This window comes from Mastacembelus armatus, chromosome 24 (assembly GCF_900324485.2).
Source record: "Mastacembelus armatus chromosome 24, fMasArm1.2, whole genome shotgun sequence".
Taxonomy (NCBI): Eukaryota; Metazoa; Chordata; class Actinopteri; order Synbranchiformes; family Mastacembelidae; genus Mastacembelus; species Mastacembelus armatus.
This window is the reverse complement of record NC_046656.1, coordinates 5,999,496-6,026,509: the sequence shown is the minus strand read 5'-3', so window position 1 is coordinate 6,026,509 and position 27,014 is coordinate 5,999,496. Positions and strand designations below refer to the sequence as shown.

General features: G+C 38.2%; 1 protein-coding gene across 3 annotated transcripts; it reads right to left on the bottom strand.

Moving 5' to 3' along the window:
* Positions 1-1,065: 1,065 nt before the first annotated feature.
* On the bottom strand, positions 1,066-26,208 carry LOC113136881 (uncharacterized threonine-rich GPI-anchored glycoprotein PJ4664.02-like). Of its 3 annotated transcripts, none has more exons than XM_026317985.1 (28): positions 26,122-26,208; positions 23,786-23,895; positions 23,647-23,695; positions 21,830-21,982; positions 20,967-21,137; positions 20,705-20,743; positions 20,436-20,579; positions 20,083-20,253; positions 19,950-19,994; positions 19,679-19,834; positions 19,434-19,598; positions 19,310-19,345; positions 15,429-15,491; positions 15,117-15,173; positions 12,442-14,274; positions 12,004-12,110; positions 11,864-11,922; positions 11,632-11,771; positions 11,335-11,550; positions 10,826-11,035; positions 10,584-10,739; positions 10,325-10,503; positions 5,783-5,947; positions 4,298-5,671; positions 4,134-4,175; positions 3,787-3,831; positions 2,828-2,894; positions 1,066-2,746 (listed from the first exon to the last, which is right to left on the bottom strand). In XM_026317985.1, exons 2-28 carry the CDS (start codon positions 23,891-23,893, stop codon positions 2,676-2,678), a joined length of 6,021 nt encoding a protein of 2,006 aa, XP_026173770.1. In that variant the 5' UTR covers positions 23,894-23,895; positions 26,122-26,208; the 3' UTR covers positions 1,066-2,675. The 3 variants fall into 3 exon arrangements, with proteins under 3 accessions (XP_026173770.1, XP_026173771.1, XP_026173772.1); XM_026317986.1 differs by having other exon boundaries at positions 19,679-19,831; XM_026317987.1 differs by lacking the exon at positions 15,117-15,173.
* Between the last annotated feature and the right edge of the window lie 806 nt (positions 26,209-27,014).

Sequence of the window (27,014 nt, the reverse complement as noted above, 5' to 3'; positions counted from 1 at the left end):
TTTATTTACGTGTCTGTGAAGAGAGAGACAGCGCACCCTGTCTGTTTTCTTTATTTTACAAAAGCCCAGCATTTTGTTGTTATTATGAGTACACAACTAAAACTAGACCCTTTACAGATTCAAATGATATATTGCTTTTATCTGTACGATCAAAACTGACGGAGTAATTTAAGTTTGTTTTGGCATCATCAGGAGAAGACGCCACAAAACAAGCCGGCACGTTCGTCGACCCCTGAGGGTTAAGTTATGTATAAAATGGCAAACAGTACTTGATGGGATTGTCTTTGCTGTGTGTCTGTCATTCATAATGTGGCAGCACTGTCCAGGCTACTATGACCAACGTTTACTAATGTTATTAGTTCATTATAATCAATAGAAAGTGTTGTGGAAAAAACACTTGGAGGCAAATCTCAGGTCAAAGGATGGCAAATTTAATAGGCAGGGCAAAGGGGAAAGCAACAGAGTCACGACAGAACATATGGCCTGCAGGACGGGTCAATACCGAGTGACTACGAGCACAGAAAATGATCAGCTTTTGTATCAGTTGAGTCAGCATTAATTTACACATCAGTCACTCACATGTAAATCATGCCGGCAGGATGGCATACATAATATAATTAGCGTCTCCCTTACTTTCCGTCTGCTTCCTTGTGACTACAAAGTATTTGTTGCATTAACATAGGACACAGAGGGAGGTAGCAGACATTTGTCTGTCAAGGTATAAATTTCCCTCACAGAAAGCTGTGTCTGTCTGCTCAATTTGGATGGAGCAGTACGGGCCAGCCTGTACTACTGTCCTTGAGCGAAAACAGGTTAGGGTCAGATGGCAAATAATGCCCAGGTGACAGGAAGATGTAGCTGTATTGTCTGGGTGGAAACATTACTTTTATGATGCATTGTAGCAGGAACGGGGTGAAATTACTAGTTAATATTGGCAATGTCATTTAAGTAACAACAAAACAATAAGTAAATTACAGCCATCGGGGTGATCACTGAAATTATGCTGGAAATACAACAAAAATGAGTGAGTCACCACAGCCATTCCCGTGATTTAATTTTAGTAAATTTAGAGTTAGCAGATGTAATTTGTTGAAAATAAATACAAGGTGATTGGAAACAGTGTTTTCCATGCAGGGTACATGCAAACATTGAGAATTACTCTATCAACCTCTTGAATCCAAATGTGCAGAGCAAAAATTTCAGGACGAAAATGTCATTCTTAATATCTAAAAATTGCCTACTCTATTATTCAAACAAATTTGTCTCAGCTTTATAGTGAGAGCTGTTTGTTAAATTCTTGTGCTACTTTACAATTTGGTTGTAGGTTGCACTATTTCAATTGAAGGGGCAACAGAAAAAGCTCAGAAAAATTAAAGGACCACTTAAATGAATTATTCACATTAAAAGCCTTATTTATGTACATAGTATAATTAGTTCAGAGCATAATGACATAACAATGGTCATTGGAAACCAAAGTCAGCAACCCATGGAGGGCTGTATTCAAAATCATAGTGAAAATCAAAAAGAGGCATTGAAAATACAGGTTCCTCTAAGTTATGTCAATTTCATCACAATCACTCATAACTGCCTTCATTATCTAGGAACTGCCTACACACCCTGGCCATACTTCTTCAGCAGGAGGAGCCCAGAGGCCACTGCATCAGCATAAGGTCTGACAGTAGCTCTAAGGATGTCATCCTGGGTACCTCACTGAAGTCAGGATACTGCTGGCTCTGACATAGAGGTCTGCGCAGCTCTCCAATGACATGCCTCCACAGAAAATCACTGAACCACCACCAAATGATCATGCTCGATTATGTTACAGACAGTAAAATGTTTACCACAGTGTCTCCACACTCTTTCACACCTGTCCTTTGTGCTAGGTGTGAACCTGCTCTCATTTGTGGAGAGAACATGGCGCCACTGTTGGACCTGCCAGTTGTTGTGTTCCCTGATGAATGTTGACCGAGCTGCACAATGCTAAACGGTGAGCGCAGGTGGTAAGAGAGGGTGTTTCAGACTGAAACATGCACACTAGTAGTCTGCTGTAGATTATTTTGTAGGACTCTCACAGTGCCACTCCTGTTCCACCTTAGTGGAACAGATACTGGTCCTTCTGCTGGATTGCTGCTCTTCTACAGCCCTGTCCAGTGCTTGTTGGTCTCCTGGCATCTCCTCCATGCTCTTGAGACTGTACTGGGAGACAGCAAACCTTCTTGCGACTGCACATATTAATGTGCCATGTTGGAGTATCTGTGTAACCTGACTGGGCTGCATGTACTGCCTCATGCTATTATTAATGACAAGGACACTAGCAAAACACAAAGTCTGAGAGAAATCCGTCATGAAGGATAAGAAGAAAGCATTTGTCTGGGGCCACCACATGTAAAACTATTCCCTGTAGGAGGGTTGTCTTGCCTTTGTCTCTGCTTGCACCTGTTCATTTGTACCAAAATTGGTGAAACTGATTAACAATTACTTGTCTTTCCTAAACAAACAGAATGATATCCCTGAAGATTCACTGACTTGGTGTTATACTTTGATGATTGTTACCTAAATTATTTAGCAATTTATTAATTACAGCTTTGTGTTGTCATGCAAAATTAGTTTCAGATTATGTACAGAAAATTCTTAATACCTGACAGATCTTATCAATCATTGTGTGTTATGTTGATTTAGAAACTGACATATGACTCTGACACACCAGTGCTGCTGGTGTTTGCTGCTGTTGATACATGGTAGACATCTGAAAGAAAAGCAATAAATTGTTAGTATAACAAATGATTTTAAAAAAAAAAGGAAAGTAGTTTCATATATACCAACTTACATCTTCTTCCACGTAATCGATTTATCAAATTTTGTCCACTGAGTGAGGAAAAGCCACCACTTGTGCTCTAGAAAAGAAACAATGTATTATGTATGTATAATGTATACTTAATTTTAAGGAACATTTAACAGGTATACTGTACAGGTAGGGTGCTGTCTAAAGAAAACTTTAAGGTATACAGTGCATTCAGAAAGCATTTAGATCTCCTATATTCTTTTCAATTTTATGTTGCAGCCTGATGATAAAATTGTTTAAATTCATTTTTTCTCATTAATCTGCACTCACTATACTATATAAAGTGAAAACAGAATTTTGAAGTGTCTCTAAATGTATTAAAAAGAAAACTGAAATACCACAGTATTCAGACACTTTGCTCAGTACTTAGCTGAAGCACCCAGCCCCAATTACATGACACGACAAGCTTTGCACACCTAAATTTGGAGGATTTTCTTCCATTCTTCTTTGTAAATCCTCTCCAGCTCATTCAGGTTGGATGGGGACTATCAGTAGTTAGCCATTTTCAGGTCTCTCCAGAGATGTTGGACAGGGTTCAAGTCAGGGCTCTGGCTGGTCCTCTGTAGGACATTCACAGAGTTGTCCACTAATGTCTCTTTTGCCATGCACTGCTTATTAAGTCTCTACTGTTTTGTCTTGGCTGTGTGCTTAGGGTCATTGTGATGTTGGAAGGTGAACCTTCAACCCAGCCTACTGGGTGCTGAGTGCTGTGGAACAGGTTTTTATTGAGGATGTCACTGTACTTTGCTCCATTCAGCTGGGAGGTGCCTGAGCTGATTTTCACATGTTGCAAAGGGTCTGAATAACTATGTAAATGTGACATTTCAGTTTTTCCTTTTTAATAATTTTACAAACATTCATAAAACTCTGGAAAGGGGTCTAATTACTTTCTGAATGCACTGTATGTTATCGTTTTCGAAATGAAAAGACAAATAATCACTTACTCTTGGACTAGATCCTGTACTTGTTCTTGAAAGGATAGAACAGATCTATGGGCACAATCAAAAATCAAGGCAATGTCAAAACCGATAGTGTTCCAAAACCGGGCAATTTGAGAAATATACAGAATAAATAGTATAGAATTTAAAACTGAAGTTTGGCCTATTGGAAAATAGCTTTATGCATGCAGTGATGGTATATTGCCCTCTGAGCATTAACAATATACAGTCAAGCTGCACCTCAAAACATCATATGTCGGCACAGATGGACCACAGGAGCTGTTGCTGCAGCACATTACTAATGCAGTTCTCATGTTACCTCCTGTCTATAAGTTTATATAAATTCAACATACCTTGGAATCAAAAAGTGTCCCAAACACCAAAATGAAAAAGCCCTGAGAAAAATCACACATGAATATTTCTTAATCATCCAAGTGGAAGAACATAAAATGTTTCACAAATACATTGTTTCCTACTCAGTAAATAATAAACCTTGTATTTTAGTAGGTGTAAATACCTGTAGTGAATTGAAGAATGCAAAAGCTATATGGATTCCTTTATTTGTCGATGATACCATGGTTCCCACTCCCAAAGACCAGGTCAGTCCAAATAATGGAGTCAAAATGATCACACATCTTGCAACAACCACCAGCGTGTGTCTCTCATCTCGTTGGGTGATGTCTCCCACACCTCTTCTCAGCATTTTAAACAAGACCACGATTACAATTAACATGTTGATCAAAACTATGGTCAAGGCAGGTATCACCAAGGCCAGCAAGGCCTTAGTCTCACTCCAGTTGAGCCAACAACCATCAGTTTTCCGGATGTATCCATGTCCTGGTGCTGTGACAGCAACAGTAATAGCTGCTATAATCAGAGGGCAGCCGTAGCCTAAACTGAAGCCAATGGCCAACATGGTTGACTTGGACATGTGGGAGAAAACCATGACTGTCCGATAAAAGAGCAGAAGGCCTGACACGAGCATCCAAAAGAACAGGGCAAGGTAGAAAAAGTGCATAAAAAATGTTACTGTGCTACATGGTCCAACTGGAAGTGTAAGGTCCTTCCCTTGGTTTTCAAGAGGGTTATTAGCAATAGCAGCAGCTATGATGAAACAGATGTCTGCGATCAACAGGGACAGGGCAGTGTTAACAATGGAAACATGACGCATGAAGGCAGTGCTGTTTCTGGTAACAGCTTTCCAAACGTAGCCTTCAATAATGAGACATATAACTAAACTTGCCAGAGAGATCCCAACTCCAACATAAGTGATTATATCCAAGGCCTCTGTCAGTGATGGAGGGATGTCTGTTGCCATCAGAAGGGAAAAGGAGGTGAGGTGGTTGCAGCGGCAGGTTACTGTGTTATTTATGTCAGAAACAAACTCACACCATGTATCGTCCCATGCACCAAGATTTTGAAGAAGTGTGAAGTTCCAGAAGACACACTGTGGGTTCAGTGTCAGAGACTTGTTTACCTTGTTATAACTGAGAGTGACATTTTGAATTGTTGCATTTATTTTGACAAGCACCACAGCAGCATTGATGGCAGTTTCATTGTTGGTGGCATTAAATGCGGAGTTCCGTACTGGCATTACATTATTAAGGGTGGAGAAGGTGATAGTGGTGATAAAAGTGTTGGTAATGCCAGTGTTTGGTATATCTATGATGATGCTGGAGTTGAGGTCTGCATGGAAGGAGTTGTTGAACATGGTTCTGTTGAGCAGGATCCGTTGATTTGAGTTGGCAAACTCCCCAACCAACCTGTTAGACAGAGTCTCCATTGAACCCAGTAGTTCTGAGCTGGTATTGAGAGATTCATTTGCATTTAGAACTGCCCAGGACTGTGTTGCACCATCACCAATGATGACATCAACTGTGTTCAGTATATTCTGCAGATTAAAAAAATAATTTCATTGTGAGGACACAAAACAAAAAAAGTTACATTTGTTGCCATATCACATTATTTTTGAAAAAACTACAAATTACAAATTTTATTTTACCTGCATGACAGTAGCATTAACTTCAGTTGATACATTTGCAATGTTGTTTAAGATGCCAACAATAGCTGATATGGTTGTAGATGAATTTATAACTTTTGTTTCTTCTTGCTGGACAGTTTGACTTAGAGCCATCACAAACTCTGGAACTTTTTTCACAACCATAGCCTGCAAGAATGAAATATAAAAACCACAAGAATTAAATATAAAAACCACAAGAATTAAATATAAAAACCACAAGAATTAAATATAAAAACCACAAAAATTAGGATTAAGACAATGTGGAGATTTTCCGTTCTAACCAATGAGGATCTTTAAAACAATGGTTGTGCCCGTTTTACCACAATGCCGTATAGGGCAATAACTATCTGTGCTCTTATTCAGTAAGATAAACCAAGAAAACATTAAGCCTCATTACAGTTTCAAAATTCATGGGCTTGGATTTGTCAAATTAATGTTAATACAATACTCTTTCATCATATTTAGAGTCTGTTGAGATTTTTATGCACTGTGATGAGAAAATCTGCAAGCCTTCATCCCTGCAAAATGTATTTTCAATATTTCTCAGTCAATTTATGCCTTTATTGAAAACTGGAAAGTCAAGACATGACTGGAAATCTGGGGAGAAGACATACGACCTACTGATAATAACTTGCCAGGATGTTTGCTGCCTGATTATTTGCCTGTTTAGATGTCACCTTTGCTTTAGCTCCTTTGGTCTGTTTGCTTTAATTTTTCATTTCAAGTATTGTAGCCCACATATTTTTCACCACATCCAAACTTTTGCCTGTTTGCTGCCTGCTGATATTCCATTAACCCTCCTATCACCTTTGGGGTCAATTTGACCCCATTCAATGTTTAACGTCTCAAAATAAAAGATTGACATACTATTTTTGCTCGATATTTCATGACTTTTCCTAATTTGATGGGGACAACTGGGTAAACATAAAATTAACATGATGATATGTTTTCAGTGTCCTGTATACATATTGTACACATCTGTGTTCTTTGGGGTCAATTTGACCCCAGGCTGTTTCAGCTGTATAAAACATAAGAAATATCAACATTTTACATTTTGTCTCTCAGCAACCAGCAAACATGCTACCTAGCTAAAATGGAAAGTTATCATGGTCCGTCTCCTCACTTGAACAACAGGGTAGACTTAGTGCTGCTAATGTAATCAAAATGGTTCCAGGCCCCACCAGATATGCTGTCAGCCATGTTCAAGACATAAAATCAGGCGTGTGTATGGGGAGAATTGGAAAGACTTGGATGTGACCCACTTGCAAGCCTACATTGGGTTGCTCATTTTGGCAGGAGTATACAGTCATACTCATACGCTTTGATGACAGAGAAACAAGGCAGGGCCGACGTGAGCGTGACAAACTCGCAGCAATACAGCAATTACCCGTTCTTTACAATCCAGGACCCCATGTAACTGTGGATGAATGTCTGGTTGCATTTCGTGGACGCTGTCCATTCAGACAGTACATGCCGAGCAAACCAGCCAAATACTTTATCAAAATATGGGCAGCATGTGATGCACAGACCAGCAGGAATATGCAGGTGTACACTGCAGTGTTAATTTTGACAGTAGATTTTAATTTAGTTTTAGTCATAGTCTTTTGACTAAAATGCAATTTTAGTTTTAGTCATATTTTAGTCATCTGCTTTGTTTTAGTTTTAGTCTAGTTTTAGTCGACTAAATAGCATAAGATTTTAGTCGCCTAAATCTACTGTAGATTTAGTCGACTAAAATATATTGAGTTTAATTTAAGTGTAATTTAGTTAAACTATTGTAATACACAAAATATTCTAAATTAAAATTAAATGAAAAACAAGTTTCATCAAATATATATGGAATATGGCCTTTCCATAAAAGACCAAAAATTAGATATGCATCGTTTATAACTTGCATATGACATTCTTCATTCTTTAAAGCAAAAGTGCAACTCCAAAATATTTAAAAGAAAAACTGTATTTAGCAGTAATGCTAAACGTGAAACTGATCCATATATCTTCTTTTTGTTTTTTCCAGCTGTTTCCATTTCATTGTAGTTTAAGTCAGACAGACACCCAGTGTAGGCTATGATGATGTCGTGTACTCGCGCATCCCGCGTCACTAGGTGGATCAGTTACTTTTCAAATGTGCGTCTAAGAAGATTAATTCTGATAGGATCTTTTCTAAAAACGTCCCTCACATTTTCGTCTCGTTTTTATTATTCAACGAAAATTAACGAAAAGTAATTTTTATTTAGTTTTCGTCGTCATCACTTCATTTTTATTTAGTTATCATCTCGTTTTCGTCAGTGAAAACCTGTTGTTGACGAAAATTATAATGAAAATACTTCCTCAACGAAATTAACACTGGTACACCGGTAAATCCCCTGGGGAAGCACCTGAAAAAAAATCAGGGCTTGAGGGTGGCACTTGACATGGCTGAAGGACTGAATGGTCATAATATTACATGTGATCATTTTTTTACATTGTACGCCCTGGATGAAGAACTGCTGAAAAGGAAGGTTACCATGTTGGGGACAGTGAGAAAAAACAAGCCGGAGCTTCCCTCTGAGCTTCTTGTAATGAACAACAGGAAGGTAACATCTTCAATGTTTGTCTTTACTGACAAAGCCACTGTCGTATCCTATTGCCCCAAGAAAGGGAAAAATGTTCTGCTGATGAGCACCATGCACAAAGATGCTGTCCTGAGCACCAGAGAAGACAGAAAACCACAAATGGTCTTGGACTACAACAAGACAAGGGGAGGCGTTGATTACCTGGACAAGGTCACAGCGACATACAGCTGCCAACACATGACTGCCCGTAGGCCCCTTGTAATTTTCTTCAACATCATTGATGTGGGCACCTACAATGCCTTTGTAATATGGAGTGAAATAAACAAGGACTGGAACAGTGGAAAACTGAGTCGAAGGAGGATTTTCCTGGAGCAACCAGGTTACGCGTGAAACCTCATATTGAGAGAAGACAGTGCCTTCCAAGATCTTCAGCAGCTTCTGCAACTGTTGTGAGGGACATCTCGACAGAGACACACACCCCAACTCCTCCAGTGCTTCACACTGCAGGCAAGAAACGTGGCAGGAGCCAGGTCTGTCCCAACAGAAATGACTCCAAGACCAGCAATACATGTGTGAAATGCAAGAAATACGTCTGCAAGGAAGATGCATGCACTCTCTGTACATCATGTGTACAGTGGAGCAGAAATTAACCAAAAAGCAAAATTATTATTTAATTAGTATTTAAAGGGCTATTTAGGTAGTCAACAAATAAACATAAAGTACCTGACACATAAACTTGGGTAACAATTATAACTATGATAATTTTCTGGAGGTTTAAATTGCTGGGATCATACATCTTCAAATGGCAGTTCTTTGACAAAGTCCTTCACATTAGCGGTGTAGTACCATACACCAGTGGTAGGTAGAGTAAACATTAACAGTACTCAAGTAAAAGTATTGTTACTTTCTAATTACAAAGTATCACCTAAAAATCTACTCAAGTAGTGAGTAATATTCTGTTGTGCAATGAATTGTAATGCAACTTGAAGCTAATCTGAGATAGAGGTTGAAGTGTACAGAAGACTGTGGCTTCCTGTGGTGTAGGCTACAGAATAATATGCACTCATCTTAAGGAGGAACAGTACTGGGTAATATCACATTTGTGACAGTGTTGCAGAACTGTTAGGACACCTGACACAACATTGCCATGGACACAACTGTGTCTTTGCAGTTTGCAAACTAGAACAGAGCTTTAAACATAGCCCACACTACTAAGCATACTGTCAGTGATTTTTTTTTTCATGCTACCTCGCTCTGTATTATGTATTAGTTTTGCTAACTAGCAGAACATCATCCTGCATATTTACCATCACATGCGTTGTTAGATTAGATGGCCTGTCATGTTGAAGGCGCTGAGTTAATCTAGTCCGCTGGGTCAAAAAATCTTTGTGTGAGAGTTTGGCTGATTGACTAAAAAAAACTAATAAAAAAAGTCTACAAAAGTAGCAACTGGGGTATAGTCCAGTGTAACAAAGTAAAAGTACATTTTTTCATTACAGATGTAACTGAGTATGAGTACAAATATTGTGCAAAACAACAACTCTGAGAAATGCAATTTTCCAGACAAAATTCTCAAGTACATATAACAGTAAATGTAACAAGTTATTACCAACCTCTGCCATACACTGTGTCCCCTCAACTCCCACTGCTTTAAGTGATCATATACAGTAAGTAGAGCTGAATTTATGACTTTGTTCTCCACTTTGTTTATGCTACTGTTACACTATGTGTTAGCATGTAAAAGTTTGACTTTTTGATAAAAATGGTGTATCATCACAGTGTCTCTGACATTTATAATGTCAGAAATGTCAGTGACACAGCAACAACTAGCATTAGCCAACATAGCCAACATTAGATATCTGGTCATACCAGACTAGACTATAATCAAATGAGTAAGGTTGAGTTTTATTTAACAATTCATCTCTTTATTTGTAAAAGAAGAAGCAAAATAGATCAGTTCATCACATACCTGTGACTCAGTCAATAATTCCTTGATTTTTGTTATGATACAGGTGTCTCTCACAAGTCTCCACTCTCCTGTTTCCTGACAGATCGCAGTCTTGCTCCCCTCTTGACCTTTATCACACCCTATGACTGACATGTCATCTGCTCGTCCAGTCCCATACTGAGTATCATTACATCGGATGGCTTAAGAGTTAAACAGTGTATTAGTAAAAGAAGATGGTCCAAACAGCAAAGGAATAGTAAATAGAAACCATGGCTCTTACCACCACTGTTGAAAATGGTCAGTGTCATTGTCATTTCATAACCCTGTGGTTGATTCACTCGACATATAAAACTTATTGTTTTGTCCTGTGATATGCTGCAGCTTTCTATCCTGTAGTTATACTTGATGCAGTAGTTTTCAGTGCCATTAGTGGGATCTGTGAACATTTAACAGTGTTGTTAAAAAGATGTCCAGCTTCTCATCATGGCTACAATTAGGTTTTCAGTGTCACTTCATACTTACCTGAGATTAAAACAGTTGTGCCTTGTAACCACTGGACTGTGTAGGGTTGCTGCACACAACACTCAAGTGGTTGTATCTGTCCCTCTTTACATTGAATGTTAATTTGACTTTGTAGCTGCACAATGGGAGCTTGTTTGATTTGGTTTTCTCTTACAGTTCCTGTTTGGAGGAAATCTATTACTGTGCCCCTCAGAGTACATTCATAAAGTCCTGTTAACAGAAGCAGATATTTATGATTTTAAAGTGGTTTATAAAATAAAGCAATTGCCAACATTAGAAGTTACTAATATTATGTAGCTTTGACAGTGTCCCAAGTTTTTTTGAATTGGGGTATGATGATTTGACAGTCATTTTATTGTAGCACAGCAATATTAAATATTCTGTGCATAAACTACAATATATCTGAACATATTTCACAGAAATATTATAATATATTCCTGAATCCAGCTTTTTATTTCATATATGTGTATAACAATTGTATTTGCTGATTCAAACTAGCTTTGACTTACCAACATCAGCATTAATTACGTTGTTAACTATAAGCACTGATGTATTAGTTGTATTATTTATTTTAATCCTTCCACCGTCTTTAATTTCCAGTCCATTAAATTTCCACACAGAACCAGAAATTTGGCCCACATTAAAATCTTTAGGAGGGGGACCACATGTCAGCGTCATGCTGCTGCCAGTGTAAGTGAGGTCAGGAATGCTGATTGGATATGCACCTTTTAAGAAAGTAAAATATCAGTTAGAAATACAGACAAGTTCAACAGAAAGTAATAAGCTACCAGCTCTTTTAAACTTACTGATGTAAACTGCAGAAACTGATCCAATGACAGGGGCAATAGGCTTCATCGCTTCTGGGAGTTTTAGATTTGCTTCAGCTATTTCATTTGAATTAACTTGTGTTGTCTCAATAACAAAGTCTGTAATAACACTTCCTTTTCTGTAAGAACAAACAAAAGTTATAGGTGATGTAGAAGTTGGTAGGACTCCTGCTTCTAAAATTTTGTTAACACAAAAATTACTATACTTCACCTGAACCCCTTCACAACAACTCTTTTAAACCCTGTGATTCCTTTGTACTGTCTCTCTAACTGCAGAGATATGAAAACAACATTAGAATACAAAGAAATGAATATACATGTTGGAAGTAGGTTTGGTGTTAACACACTTACCACTGGTTGAATACTTGATGTAAGATTCTTGAATTCAGGACTTGTTATGTCATTTAATCCTTCTGTGTATTCCTTGTCTAATGTGACTGACATGTCCACACCAAATTCTATTTATTAAAGAAAACAGATGAGAAACATGAGCTAAACTATGGAGAGGTTCAGTTTGTTTTATCCTGTTTTACACAAACAAAATAAGCAGATATGTTCAATGTGAATACAAATGCAGAACAAAGTTGGTATGCCATATCATATACATGATCTTCTATTTGGATCCAGTTATGATGACTTTGCACTATAAAATTCACAAACTATAGAACAACTAACACAATAGTTAAATTAGTCATTAAGTTCTAATTGATACCAAGGTTTGGTTTGATACCAACTTGGTTCAATTCATATTGGATTACATGGCAATTGCTAGTGCCTCCACTTTGTCACCTGTAGGTGCTGTTGATGTAGTACTAGTCACTGTGGTTGTGGAAACAGTACTGGCAGTTGTGTCACTGGTGCCGATATTTGTAGTTGTAGTAGTAGTCGTGGTGATGGGGACAGTGGTACTGGCTACAGTCGTGATGGTGGAGACAGTGGTATTTGCTGTGGTGGTGGAGACTGTGGTACTGGCTGTAGTCATGGTGGTGGCAACAATGGTACTGGCTGTGGTTGTAGAGTTGATGGGAGCAGTGGTATCGGCCGTGGTCATAGTGGAGTTAGCGGTACTGGCAATGGTAGTGACAGTGGTGGGTATAGTTGTATTGACCATGGTAGTAGACATGGTGGGTATAGTGGCATTTATTGTTGTAGTGTCCATGCTGGGTACAGTCCTATTGGCTGTGGTAGTAGACATTGTGGGGATAGTGGCATTAATTGTTGTGGTGTCCATGGTGGGTATAGTGGTATTGGCCGTGGTAGTAGACATCGTGGGGATAGTGGCATTAATTGTTGTGGTGTCCGTGGTGGGTATAGTGGTATTGGCCGTGGTAGTAGACATCGTGGGGATAGTGGCATTAATTGTTGTGGTTTCCATGGTGGGTATAGTGGTATTGGCCGTGGTAGTGGACATCGTGGGGATAGTGGCATTAATTGTTGTGGTGTCCGTGGTGGGTGTAGTGGTATTGGCCGTGGTAGTAGACATCGTGGGGATAGTGGCATTAATTGTTGTGGTGTCCGTGGTGGGTGTAGTGGTATTGGCCGTGGTAGTAGACATCGTGGGGATAGTGGCATTAATTGTTGTGGTGTCCGTGGTGGGTATAGTGGTATTGGCCGTGGTAGTAGACATCGTGGGGATAGTGGCATTAATTGTTGTGGTGTCCATGGTGGGTATAGTGGTATTGGCCGTGGTAGTAGACATCGTGGGGATAGTGGCATTAATTGTTGTGGTGTCCGTGGTGGGTATAGTGGTATTGGCCGTGGTAGTAGACATCGTGGGGATAGTGGCATTAATTGTTGTGGTGTCCGTGGCGGGTATAGTGGTATTGGCCGTGGTAGTGGACATCGTGGGGATAGTGGCATTAATTGTTGTGGTGTCCGTGGTGGGTATAGTGGTATTGGCCGTGGTAGTGGACATCGTGGGGATAGTGGCATTAATTGTTGTGGTGTCCGTGGCGGGTATAGTGGTATTGGCCGTGGTAGTAGACATCGTGGGGATAGTAGCATTAATTGTTGTGGTGTCCGTGGCGGGTATAGTGGTATTGGCCGTGGTAGTAGACATCGTGGGGATAGTGGCATTAATTGTTGTGGTGTCCGTGGCGGGTATAGTGGTATTGGCCGTGGTAGTGGACATCGTGGGGATAGTGGCATTAATTGTTGTGGTGTCCGTGGTGGGTATAGTGGTATTGGCCGTGGTAGTGGACATCGTGGGGATAGTGGCATTAATTGTTGTGGTGTCCGTGGCGGGTATAGTGGTATTGGCCGTGGTAGTAGACATCGTGGGGATAGTGGCATTAATTGTTGTGGTGTCCGTGGCGGGTATAGTGGTATTGGCCGTGGTAGTAGACATCGTGGGGATAGTGGCATTAATTGTTGTGGTGTCCGTGGCGGGTATAGTGGTATTGGCCGTGGTAGTAGACATCGTGGGGATAGTGGCATTAATTGTTGTGGTGTCCGTGGCGGGTATAGTGGTATTGGCCGTGGTAGTAGACATCGTGGGGATAGTAGCAATAGCTGTGGTAGAGTTCATAGTGGGGACAGTGTTATTAACCATCGTAGTCATCATGGTGGTAGCTTCTGATGTAGATGAACTAACTGTGGTATTTTGGCTGGTCAGAGCAGGAGCTGAAAATAAAATAGTTTAAACATAATTAAAATAGATTTCAAGCATCTGAAACAGTTTGGACTGAGTGTAAACATTCAGACAACCTGAGAGAGGAAGAGGAGACGCTGTTTCATCTCCCCTGACCCCGACATTAGTGCAGTTATTTAACGTTACTTGACATGGATGAATGAATTTTTTAAAGCACTTCTACTTGTTGTTATGCCAAGCTCACGTTCTTCATGGGCTAATTTATACTATAATTAGTATAATTAGAAATGCAACTTACACACTGAAACGATTATGTTTTTTTCTGTTCAACAAGGCTGTTTTTGCTAAAAGCAATTTATAGTGATAGTGCAGAAAATATGGTACTTAGTAGTGACATTGTGTTCACACCTTGTGTCTCTCATGTTTTTCAACAAAGATTTCTTAATTATTTGAGGTTTTGTGACTACCACTGTTAAAGTGTAACAAACCTGAAGTAAAAAAGAAATCACTGAAAGTGTTAAAACTTAAAGTAATCAGGGTGTTACCCCATTGGTTAGTTCTAAAAATTCTGTTAACAGCAATTGTTAAAGTTTAGGATGATGTGGGGTTTTGTTGTATTAACTGATGTTGTATCTACATTTTGCAACTGAACATGTGTACAGATCAATTTGGAGCAATATCAGTTGTTGCAGTAGTGACAAAGTAATTCAGACAAAAAAAAAAACATCTTAAGTGTCAAATTGAAAAGCAAAGTCGAACAGAAATAAATTAATGCCATTTTTTTTATCACATATAACAAGGTAATTTATTCTAAAAACCTAGAGAAATGTATTTTCTGGCAAACTGAAAGCCAAAGTTATTCTTAGGCACTTACTTGTTACAGGATTTATAATTGTTGTGTTCACAGCTGTTGTAGCAACAGTTGTTTCATCTGAAAAGATCATTTTATAATTATGTATTAAACTGAAGAGTAGACTCTTACAAATGAAGAGTTGTCAGTTTATGCAAGTAGAAATGTGTTGCAAGAACAAGCACAGACTTTTTTCAGATAGAGAATAAAAAGTTTTCATCTTTACCACAGAAAAAATTCAATCCCAGATCTCTTAATGCAGTGTTTTACCCAAATGCATATTGAAAATAATCTTGGTGGAATAGATGAAAGAATATTGTATTTTTAATAACTTACTTGTTAGAAGTGGTGGTGTTGAAGTGGTTGTATTGTGCATTCTTGTAGCATTAGGTGTTGAATCTGAAAAAAAGTGTTTAATACTTTATAGTATTACTAATAGGAGTTGTATTGTAGCCATAAGTAGTGTACAAAATAAACACTAACAGCCCACTTGTAAAATATCAAAAAAAGCAGTTGGAGACAGTCTCTATTAATTGTCACAAAAAACTGAGATGGCATCATTACACATCATCAGACATCAGATGTAAAATATTTTAGATGTCCTGAATACAGTGAAAAAGTGTTCCCCCTTCATGATTTGTTTTTTTTTTTCATGTTTGTCACACTTTGTTTCAGATCATCAAACTAATTGAAATATTAGTCAAAGATAACACAAGTAAACACATCATGCAGTTTTTAAATGAAGGATTTTATTATTAAGGGAAAACAAAATCCAAAACTACATGGCCCTGTGTGAAAAAGTGTTTGTCCCCTAAACCTAATAACTGGTTGGGCCGCCCTTAGCAGCAACAACCACAATCAAATATTTGCAATAACTTGCAATGAGTCTGTTACAGCGCAGTGGAGGAATTTTGGCCCACTCATCTTTGCAAAATTGCTGTAATTCAGCCACATTGGAGGGTTTTCGAGCATGAACCACCTTTTTAAGGTCATGCCACATCATCTCAATCGGATTCAGGTCAGGACTTTGACTAGGCCACTCCAAAGTCTTCATTTTGTTTTTCTTCAGCCATTCAGAGGTGGACTTGCTGGTGTGTTTTGGATCATTGTCCTGCTGCAGAACCCAAGTTCGCTTCAGCTTGAGGTGACGAACAGATGGCCAGATATTCTCCTTCAGGATTCTTTGGTAGACAGCAGAATTCATGGTTCCATTTATCACAGCAAGTCTTCCAGGTCCTGAAGCAGCAAAACAGCCCCAGACCATCACACTACCACCACCATATTTTATTGTTGGTATGATGTTCTTTCTCTGAAATGCGGTGTTACTTTTATGCCAGACGTAATGGGACACACACCATACAAAAAGTTCAATGTTTGTCTTGTCAGTCCACAGAGTATTTTCCCAAAAGTCTTGGGGAGCATCAAGATGTTTTCTGGCAAACTGAGACGAGCCTTTATGTTCTTTTTGCTCAGCAGCGGTTTTCGTCTTGGAACTCTGCCATGCAGACCATTTTTGCCCAGTCTCTTTCTTATGGTGGAGTCATGAACAGTGACTTTAACTGAGGCAAGTGAGGCCTGCAGTTCTTTGGATGTTGTTGTGGGGCCTTTTGTGACCTCTTGGATGAGTCGTCGCTGAGCTTTTGGGGTAATTTTGGTTGGCCGGCCACTCCTGGGAAGCTTCTCCACTGTTCCATGTTTTCACCATTTGTAGATAATGGCTCTCACTGTGGTTCGCTGCAGTCCCAAAGCTTTAGAAATGGCTTCATGACCTTTTCCAGACTGATAGATCTCAATTACTTTCTTTCTCATTTGTTTTTGAATTTCTTTGGATCTCAGCATGACGTCTAGCTTTTGAGGATCTTTTGGTCTACTTCACTTTGTCAGGTGATTTCTTATAGCGAACAGGTGTGGCAGTAATCAGGGCTGGGTGTGGCTCGAGGAATTGAACTCAGGTGTGATAAACCACAGTTATGTTTTAACAGGGGGGCAAACACTTTTTCACACAGGGCCATGTAGTTTTGGATTTTGTTTTCCCTTAATAATAAAAATCATTTAAAAACTGCATGATGTGTTTACTTGTGTTATCTTTGACTAATATTTCAATTAGTTTGATGATCTGAAACATTAAAGTGTGACAAACATGCAAGAAAATAACAAATCAGGAAGGGGGCCAACCACTGTATTTAGGACATCTAAAATATTTGTCTGATGATGTGTAATGATGCCATCTCAGTTTTTTGTGACAATTAATAGAGACCAACTGTCATGAGGAAGCAGAGGCCGCCTCTCTCCCTCTTTTTCTTTCTCCGTCTCGTGCTGCTACCTTTCCCCTCATGTGTCTGTGTGTGTTGTCTTCCGGAGTTTTATCCTAATGGATCGCAGGTGCGCTGCGTCGGAGAAGTGCAGCCCTCCAATCACCACAATTGCACCCAACTATATATTCTCCAGTTTAAGATGGACACATCACCAGTTCGTCAGTTTACCTGTCCTGGTAATAGCTACTCACTAGGGAGTTTAACCTTATTGCTGTGTGGTGTGGTTATTTTTGTAATTTTTAAGGGATACATCACCTTCATTTTTGAAGGGAAACATTTTTTATGTTGTGAAGTTGCACAGACAGTTCAAACACTGAATCTAAAGCAAATAGGCTGGTGTGTGTGATTCCTTGCTTAAATTGTGGCATAAACTGTGTAAGTTAGAATGTGAACTCCACAGTGCCAGTTTTCTTTTGCATAGATTCGTTAGTGAAAGTGTGTTAATATGTCAGCACTGTTCCCTTTGTTTTCACAGATCCACTTCAGAATCTCTGTCATCACTGTGGATTGGAAGAGGCGGATGACAAAACATGGGTAAAGATGGAAAAAGTGGAATAGAACAGGAATTTGAGAGATACTTCAAAGCTTGGAGAATTAATTGATTGCAATGATGGGTATATTTGGCTTTCCAGTACAAACTTTCAAGTAATCTAATAATATAGTACAGTAATGCACTCACAACAATTATTTCATATTACAAGAAATGATGATATATAGAACTTTAATGTGCTTTGAAATTTGTAGATTGGCTGTGATGCGTGTCATCGGTGGTCCCACCATGGCTGTGTGAGCAGTCCAGCACTGGATAAGGACTACCTCTGCTGGTTTTGCAGCTGCCGGTTGTATATATGTATATAGTTATGTATGTGTATATAATTAGGGCTTTGTACATGTTATAATCTCCTGGTTAAATAAAAGACACGTTAACCTAAATGTTGCATCTTCACATACATAGGGCTATTACAAATTGACTATAACAGTTTCATGCATGTAGTGTCTTCCTGTCTGAAATAGGGGTGAATGCAGATCCTGGCAGAGTAGGTCTGGTAAGTCAGCTTTATAACACAGTGGGATCAAACCATGTTAATGTGTAGTTATTTGATTTTAGTTATTTTAGCTTTGTTTTAATTAGTTATTGCTTAGTTTTTTCTTCAGATTAAGCTAAATATATAAATGCACCCACCCTAATGAATCTTATGGTTTTAATAATAATTGGGGCTATTTGGCCATAACTTAATTTCATACATTTGATAATATCCAGTCTCATAGCAACAATCTGTCCTGCATCCACCCCTCACACTTAAACTGATCAAGTCACGTATTTTATGAGCAGATATTTGCATGTAAATATAACCAAAACATTCAGTGGTCATCCCTAAAAACCTCATTCTACCATAATGATCAGTCTAGAAAGCTTTTCTTAACAACAAGCAGCCTTTGGAAAGCAAGCAGATTTCAGAGTTCTTCTTTCTTTAGTTTTTTAAATGTATATGTGTTAATGCCAACAACTAAATGCAGACTTATAATCACTGTAGTTCTTAAACTCAGTTCAAAACGATCCATTTCTTTTTGCCAAATATATAATTCATCCAGATCTTCAAGGTTCAGTTGAAACTCGTGATGTGATTGGTGTTACCTAAACCTTATAACACTAACTGAAGAAATAAAGTCAAAGTCAATATGTTGTCAGATATATGTGATTATAATACATACGTGTTATGTTAGCCAGGGTTTGTGGCAACATTTGTACTTGAGTAGAAAAAAAGAAGTGATCAAAAACAGAAAGTTTTTTGTTTACTGGAAAACCAAGCTAGGATTTTTAAAGAGCAAGAAAAATAGTGGGCAACTACCAGAACTAGAGAAAAGATCTTTATAAATACAGGTCTGAAAACACTTTCCTACCAGTCGGTGTAGTTGGCAGGGGACAAATGAGGAGATCTGTTTGAAAATATTAACAGAGTAAATACATATATCTTTACTGTAACTGAGCCATGACAGTAAGTTGTATGAAGCTCTCAGCTCTTACCTGTCAGTGGCTGACAATAAACACCATCTGGAGGAACGGCATTGATGCATCCACAAGTATTGTTAACTTTGTCATCACATGTCCCAAAAGTGGAGCACATGTGACAAGGCCAACCAAACTGCTCTTCACATCTGCATTGGTAAGTTGAATTACTGGGGTAACAAACTGCAGAGAAAATGTCAAAATGTTTGCAAAAAGCTGAAATTATTTTAATTCTGATTCTCTGCATGTGTTGCTGTTCCCACCTGTAGAAATGTTGAGATCAGAGATTTGTGTGTGGTTGTTGATGCTAATGGGGTAACTGATGTTGCTCAGAATGGTCCTCAGCTCATTTATTACTGCAACATCTGAGATGGTCAACTCAATAGAAATGAGGTATTCATAAAGAGCTGGAGGAGCTGCTGGAAGGTATGGAAAGAAACATGGTATAATGAAACATGTTTACATTGACAATGATGCATTAAGGTTCATTATTTCCTGCTCTTTGTGAATTAAACAGTGTTTTCTTAGTCTTACATGTTGGAGCTGGAGAAGGTGTTGTAACAGGACAAGCTGTGAAGTCTGTAAAAAGAAAAGAGAGAAGATATTAATTCTGACCAAATATGGAGACTGACTTAGATCATTTCCATGATGACTTCAAACTGCTTACTGTGCTGATACACAGACTGGCAGTACTGTCCATCTGGAGGAATGGTGTTGATGCATCCACATGTGTTATTCATGATGTTGTCACAGGCTCCAAATGTTAAACACTGGTCACATGACCAAAGATACTGATCCTCACATCTGCACTGGTAACCACCACTGCTTGGAGAACAAACTGGAGACAAAGATATCAATGGCATGTCTAATTAAAGGTATCTGTAATATGTCTGCTGAAGAACTGCTGACTTTGCTGAAATTTGGAAAAAGGTCTTTCTTCATAACCAAATTTTTGTCAACTCAACCTATTTAAAAAAAATGCTTCAAATAAAATTCCATCAACAACGTCATTAATCCCACCTGTAGAAATGTTGAGATCAGAGATTTGTGTGTGGTTGTTGATGCTAATGGGGTAACTGATGTTGCTCAGAATGGTCCTCAGCTCATTTATTACTGCAACATCTGAGATGGTCAACTCAATAGAAATGAGGTATTCATAAAGAGCTGCAAATAGAGAAATCAAAAGAGAAACGTGAAATTTAAACTCAAACAAAAATTACACATCACTTACAATCAGTACTGTTATGTTTTTCCGTTTTCACAGATTAAATGTTTTTTTTTAGTCCTACCTGGTGCTGGAGTTGGTGTAACCGGGCAATATGTAAAGTCTGAAACAAAGAAGGAAATTGTAAGTGCTGACACTTGAATGTAACATTTGAAAAAGCTGAGCCATTTTACATTTGAGGACGACATTTAAATGCAATTATACTTTCTCAGCAACAGATGGCACTGCTTCTAAAGGTTACCTTCTGATTCTAGTTCCTTTCTTCCATCAACTTGAAAGCCAAAAACCTGTTTTTTCAATGTAATAATTATTCAACACCAACTTACTGTATAGAGAAACAGACTGGCAGTACTGTCCATCTGGAGGAATGGTGCTGATGCATCCACATGTGTTATTCATGATGTTGTCACAGGCTCCAAATGTTAAACATTGGTCACATGACCAACGATACTGATCCTCACATCTGCACTGGTAACCACCACTGCTTGGAGAACAAACTGGAGATAAAAAAAAATAATAATAATACTAACTTTTGAAGTATGACTTGTTGCAAGGGGACATGTTTTTAGGCTTTAAATGTGTATCCAGTAGTAAAAGAAAATAATGTGCAGCACCAAGTTTTTATACATTAAACAACTGTCCGGTAACCTATGACATCACCTAATTTATAGCTGTTTTAACCTCTTGCTTCTTAGCTCTTTTAGCTGTCTGGTTTAGTCTGAGAAGGTAACATTGTCCTGTCAATTTGTCAACCACTGGCAAATCTTCAGTTATAATCTCTGCTTAAACCACAGCATGCTACCTGACAGGTTCAAACAACAAAGTAACTGTAGCGGAACAACTTACCTTGTTAAGAAAGGTAAAAATCTATCAAGCTGCAGACCCTAATATTTCTTTTGAGAGACTAATCTGTCAAGTGGCCAGAAACACAACTATACCACAATGTCTGTAATAAAACACCAATCTGACAGGTCAATGTAAAATTAAACTAATTGTCTTTAATCACTGTCAATTCCAAGGGCATTGTAAGAAATTTTCTTTAATAGAAAAAAGTAAATACCAAAAATAACATCTTTATAAGCATTAAAAAAATGATAATTTCACAAAATACATCTCTTAAATACACTTCTCACTCCTCACCACAGAATTACCACCCATGGTGTTCAGACCAGAAAAAGTCTGTTTTTACCTGTGGTGACATCAATGTGTGTGACATTCACAGTAGGACCCAGAGTCAGGGAAAAGCTGCCATTGCTCAGTAGGCTCCTAAGGTAGTTCAGTGTCACAGCATCTGTCAAATTCAGCTCCACGTCGACTTCATACTCAACCTGAGGTGGCAGTGCTGTACAAAAATATCAGCTGGTTTAGGCTCTTTTATGCTTTCAGGACTTGTAAGCCTACCATTGTAGAGACATCACTGTTTATATGGTATGAGTAATCAGTATCTTAAAAAAAGTGTCTAAAGATTGCATTGAATTTACATATCTAATGCTTGGGAACTGCAACTTTTAAAAGGAAATATGCATTTGGCATTTACTATATCTAATGATGTGAACATATGCAGTGAAACAGTAGCATACAACTTTTACTGGTTCATTCACTACGTCAAAAATAATTTAATTTCACAGAAAACATGATTCAATTCACTGTGGCTGTCTGTACTCAGACACCTAGCAAGTGGTGGGAAGTCAGTGAAGGATCATGTATTTCTTTCTACATTTACAGGTTGATGACTGTGTAGTGTAATATACAGTAAACATCCACATTAGCATTTCTTTTACGGTATGTGTAATGTAAAATGCAGTGTCTTATTGGTGTAAGTGCCTGTGTTCTACAGCAGAGACAGAGTGTCCATGCCAGCATAACACATGATCTCCAGCTTTAGCATATCAGATTATAAAACACAGTGTAACAAGCATTTTGTGACTAGGACACAAAATAAAAAAGTAAAAGACATGGAAATAGTAATAATAATAAGCAAATGGTGGTAAATAACATCATAAATGTATGTCTGTGGATTCATTGTAACTCAAATGGGACAGGCCAACTATGCAACTGCATTCACCACTGGTCTGTAAGCACTGGAAAAACAAAGTTAGAAAAGATATTTTTGACACTTACACTAAAGTAATAGTTCACCGTCCATTCATTTTCTATACCCACTTATTCCTAACCATACTCACGGGGATCTGCTGGAGTCTATCCCAGCTCTCTTTGGGTGAAAGGCAGGGGTACACCCTGGACAGGTCACCAGTCCATCACAGGGCCACATAGAGACAAACAACCTCACACACTCACACTCACTCCTATGGGCAATTTAGAGTCACCAATCAACCTGACATACATGTTTATGGACTGTGGGAGGAAACCAGAGTACCTGGAGAAAACCCACGCAAGCACAGGGAGAACATGCAAACTCCACACAGAAAGGCCACAACCTGAACCCACAACCTTCTTGCTGTGAGGCAACAGTGCCAACCACTCAGCCACCATGCTGCCATAGTTCATCACTTTGGGAAATAATCTTGTCTTTCTTGCCTAGATTTGGAGAAAACTGACAACACTATCATGGATTTGTGGTAAATATAAAGCTACATCATCAAAGAACCTCTGTCCAAAAACAAGTTGTGTTTCTGGAGGAATCTTATGGTGACAACAAAACCAAGTTAAGCAAATTTTCTGGTATATTTGAATAAAAGAGTGGTATCAATCTTAGGGCAGCACGGTGGATGAGTGGTTAGCACTGTTGCCTCACAGCGACCTGTGAGGACCTGTGATGGACTGGTGACCTGTCCAGGGTGTACCCCTGCCTTCTACCCGGAAGAGAGCTGGGATAGGCTCCAGCAGATCCCCGTGACCCTGGTTAAGGAATAAGTGGGTATAGATAATGGATGGATGGATGGTATCAATCTTCTCATTGATCTCTGGTGAGAAAGATATTAAGTGTATTCACCGAAATGATTTGTGTTCACACTGTATTCAGTAATGCTAATTGACTGGACTAACCGTTTCTTTTCTGCCTGGTATGAGGAAGAAATTCCTCTTCATCACGTTCCTGCAACAACAAGGACAGCATACTGTGTTACTTATCAAAATGTGTAATGAAGCACAAGTTGCATGTTTTGTGTAAATACAGTGGGCCTACCGGTAAATCAGGATTTGAAAATTCAATGAGGTTCTTTGTGTACACAATAAGAAGTGTCACAGCCACAGCCAGGGCAAAAATGACCAAGCTTTTATTAAACATTGCCATTCCTGTCAAGTAGAAAGGGAAAAGAGACAAAACATTATATCATCTAACTTCTGTTACATAGACAATGGATAAAGAGTTTCTCAATTTAAGCTAATAACTAGTAATTATTAATGCCCAGATTTGTCATTAAAGCACCTGTAGAGACTTGAGGCAGAACTCAATTATCTAAAATCAGAAGATGACAAAGTTAGTACAGTAAACTGAAAAAAGCAACACATAATGGCATCATTTAATCTTTGTCAAAAAAACCACATTATGGTTTTTGGGGTTTTTTTGAAAGCCTGTACACACACAGTCCCTGCTCACTGGGCAGTGGATATTCCTCATTTATTCCCAAATGTAACATCCACTGCCCAAGTTACACTTTTTGGTCATCAATAGAGACTGGTAGAGGAAAGATTTTTTTTTTTTTTAAGAGACCAAAATAAAACAAATTCCTTGTATTTCATGAATATGCATTTGTTTTAAGTATATGATTCAGATAATGCGGTATTGTTAAATACAAACTTAAAATATGCAATAACAATTTTAAGCTAATCAATATATATAATATATATAATATATATATGTCTGCTTAACTGATTAATTAAGCACCCAAATGTGTTTCACCTGAATCTGTTACCCACTGGGCTTTACCAATGCAGCTGGGGCTTCACTTACTTTTGCACATACAATAATTCAATCTTTCATGTAATATTTTGGCTACTTACAAAATTCCCTCTAAAAAACAACATACAATTGCAATTGATCAACATACATCTGACATTTAATTTATAAAAAGCAGGTGATGTAAAAATAAGAAAATCATGGTAAAACAACAAAACTCTGAACAGCTCAAAGGGTTCACAAACTTTCAAGCAGCACTGTATCAATAACAAATTAATAAACTGATATGTCAATCTAAGTTTAAGAGCAATAAAAGAACTCAAGAAGTCCTGATCCTAATGTTGAACTCTAGTAAGTGGATTTCATGGACGAACAAAAGTAAATTGAGACACACACAGATCAACCTATCATCTTCCACATCAAGGAAGTAGCTACAAACCAGTTGCATGTGAGATGTACATCAGCTCATCCCGGACTGAATTTGCGAGCATCATTGGTGTTTCCCCTGGCACTGTAGCCAGCCTGTTACCACTCCCTTATTGTTGTCATGATTCCATTCTCACACTCTCTCATTGCAGGTGTGACATTCTGTTTGGTTGTAAATATTATCATAGTTTTTGTAAATAGAAGAATGGTGATAAATCGAATTGCCAAAGGTTTTCAGGATAGGGTTTTATTACATGACTATTTTCGTACATTTGCCCAACGAGATGGCAGATCATCTTCTGATATTTACTAGTCAAATGGAAATTCTAACCACAACATTACATGATGCTGCCTGTATCTGTTTCTCTTTAGACTTTAAACATTTGTTTCAATCAAATTACCATACTGTCACACTTTAATTTAATTTAATTTCCCTTTGGGGATTAATAAAGTACTACTTCTTCTTCTTTTTCTTAATCTGGTCGTATTTAGCCATTTTGTATTGGCTATTTTGATCTTATTTGGCACCTTATTTGGCACCTCAATCAAAAGTTAATTTGATGATGATACTTTTAACTGAAATGACAATTAGGAAGAATTTAACTGTATTATACCAGCAGCAGAAACCAATCTGAAAAACCAAAACTACCAGCATGGCCAGGAAACACTAGAGTTAACAGAAGAGGCCTACAGGTTTTAGTTATTAAACAAAACAAACATTTGTTCTTACACCCTGATTGGAGGCAAAAAGGAAACATTTTTCTTTCGTTTTTGACTCTATTGCAATTATTATACTTTCTGAAAATAAGTGAAGAACCAAAAAACTCAATGTGAGACCAAATGAATTCTTATTGAGATTTCCATTAAAAACATTCAGACATTCTCCACACATGCAAGCAATTTGTTTCACAAATATTTCAGACTAACTCAACAATTAGGCGAACAGGTTACAGGAGGGATATAAAGTATCCAAATCATGTGTCCACAATTGACACTATAACGTTGTCGATATAGAAATGTGGATTCAAACTACAGTATTTCACTCTTACCTCTACCTGTTAGAACATTCATATCCAAAACTTTGTTGAGAAGACACCACAGACAATCAGAAAAGAAGTCACGCTGAAAACATCCTCCCTATTCCTGATAAACACCGACACTAAAAACATATTCCTCACAAAATACAATGTTCATACCTTAGTTCACAGCCTCTCTCTCTCTCTCTCTCTCTCTCTTCTGTAAGTTCCCTGTGTGTTTAGGAAACACATTTCAATATACACGCCTGCAGAGTGGAGAGGCTGTCACACCAGTATGGTTTACCAAAGAAAATACGATACAGAAGAAATTTCCTGATACTCACGTACTATGCTGGCAGAGACTCAGTGGGTTTTTACTATTCCTTCAGTTTCCTTATCAGAATTCATCTGATAGTTTCCAATGTGAGAAACTAAGACAACAATCTCAGAAGACGATAGATCAATACATATATGTAATACACATAATAGATTACCAAATACAATGGTATTGCTTAACAACCCTCAGAAGTCCCTACAAAAGCATTCCTTAAGTGAAGCAACAACTTGAAAACACAATTAAAAGGTAACATGATAACACAAAGCACCAGGGAGACAGATTTTGTGTTTAACACAGTGACAACTACATTTAAATTCAGACAAATCACTTGTAAGATGTAACAAAGACTGCAGATTAATGCATTTCAGTTCTTTGTGGAGTGTAAATGCCTATGACCTACACCTGACAGAAAACAATTTAATGCTCATTTAATTTCTCAAAACAATAAGTAGTTGTAAACATCTAATGATAAAGCCTAATTGAAATCAAATGTCCGATTACTAAAATCTATATGCACAGTCAGTGGGATTGACTGTATCTGTTAGAAATTCAACATGACTGACTGGAATAAGTTTTTTTTAATATAATTTCATAGTTAAAGGTTTCATGTCTTTTTTTCTATGGCTCTGTGCAGGTATTGTGTCACAATGTGAGGGTGAAGGGATGCACAGGACCCAAATGCTGAACACAACACAGTCTTTTTATTTCTCCCCACACAGGGATCAGGCACATACAA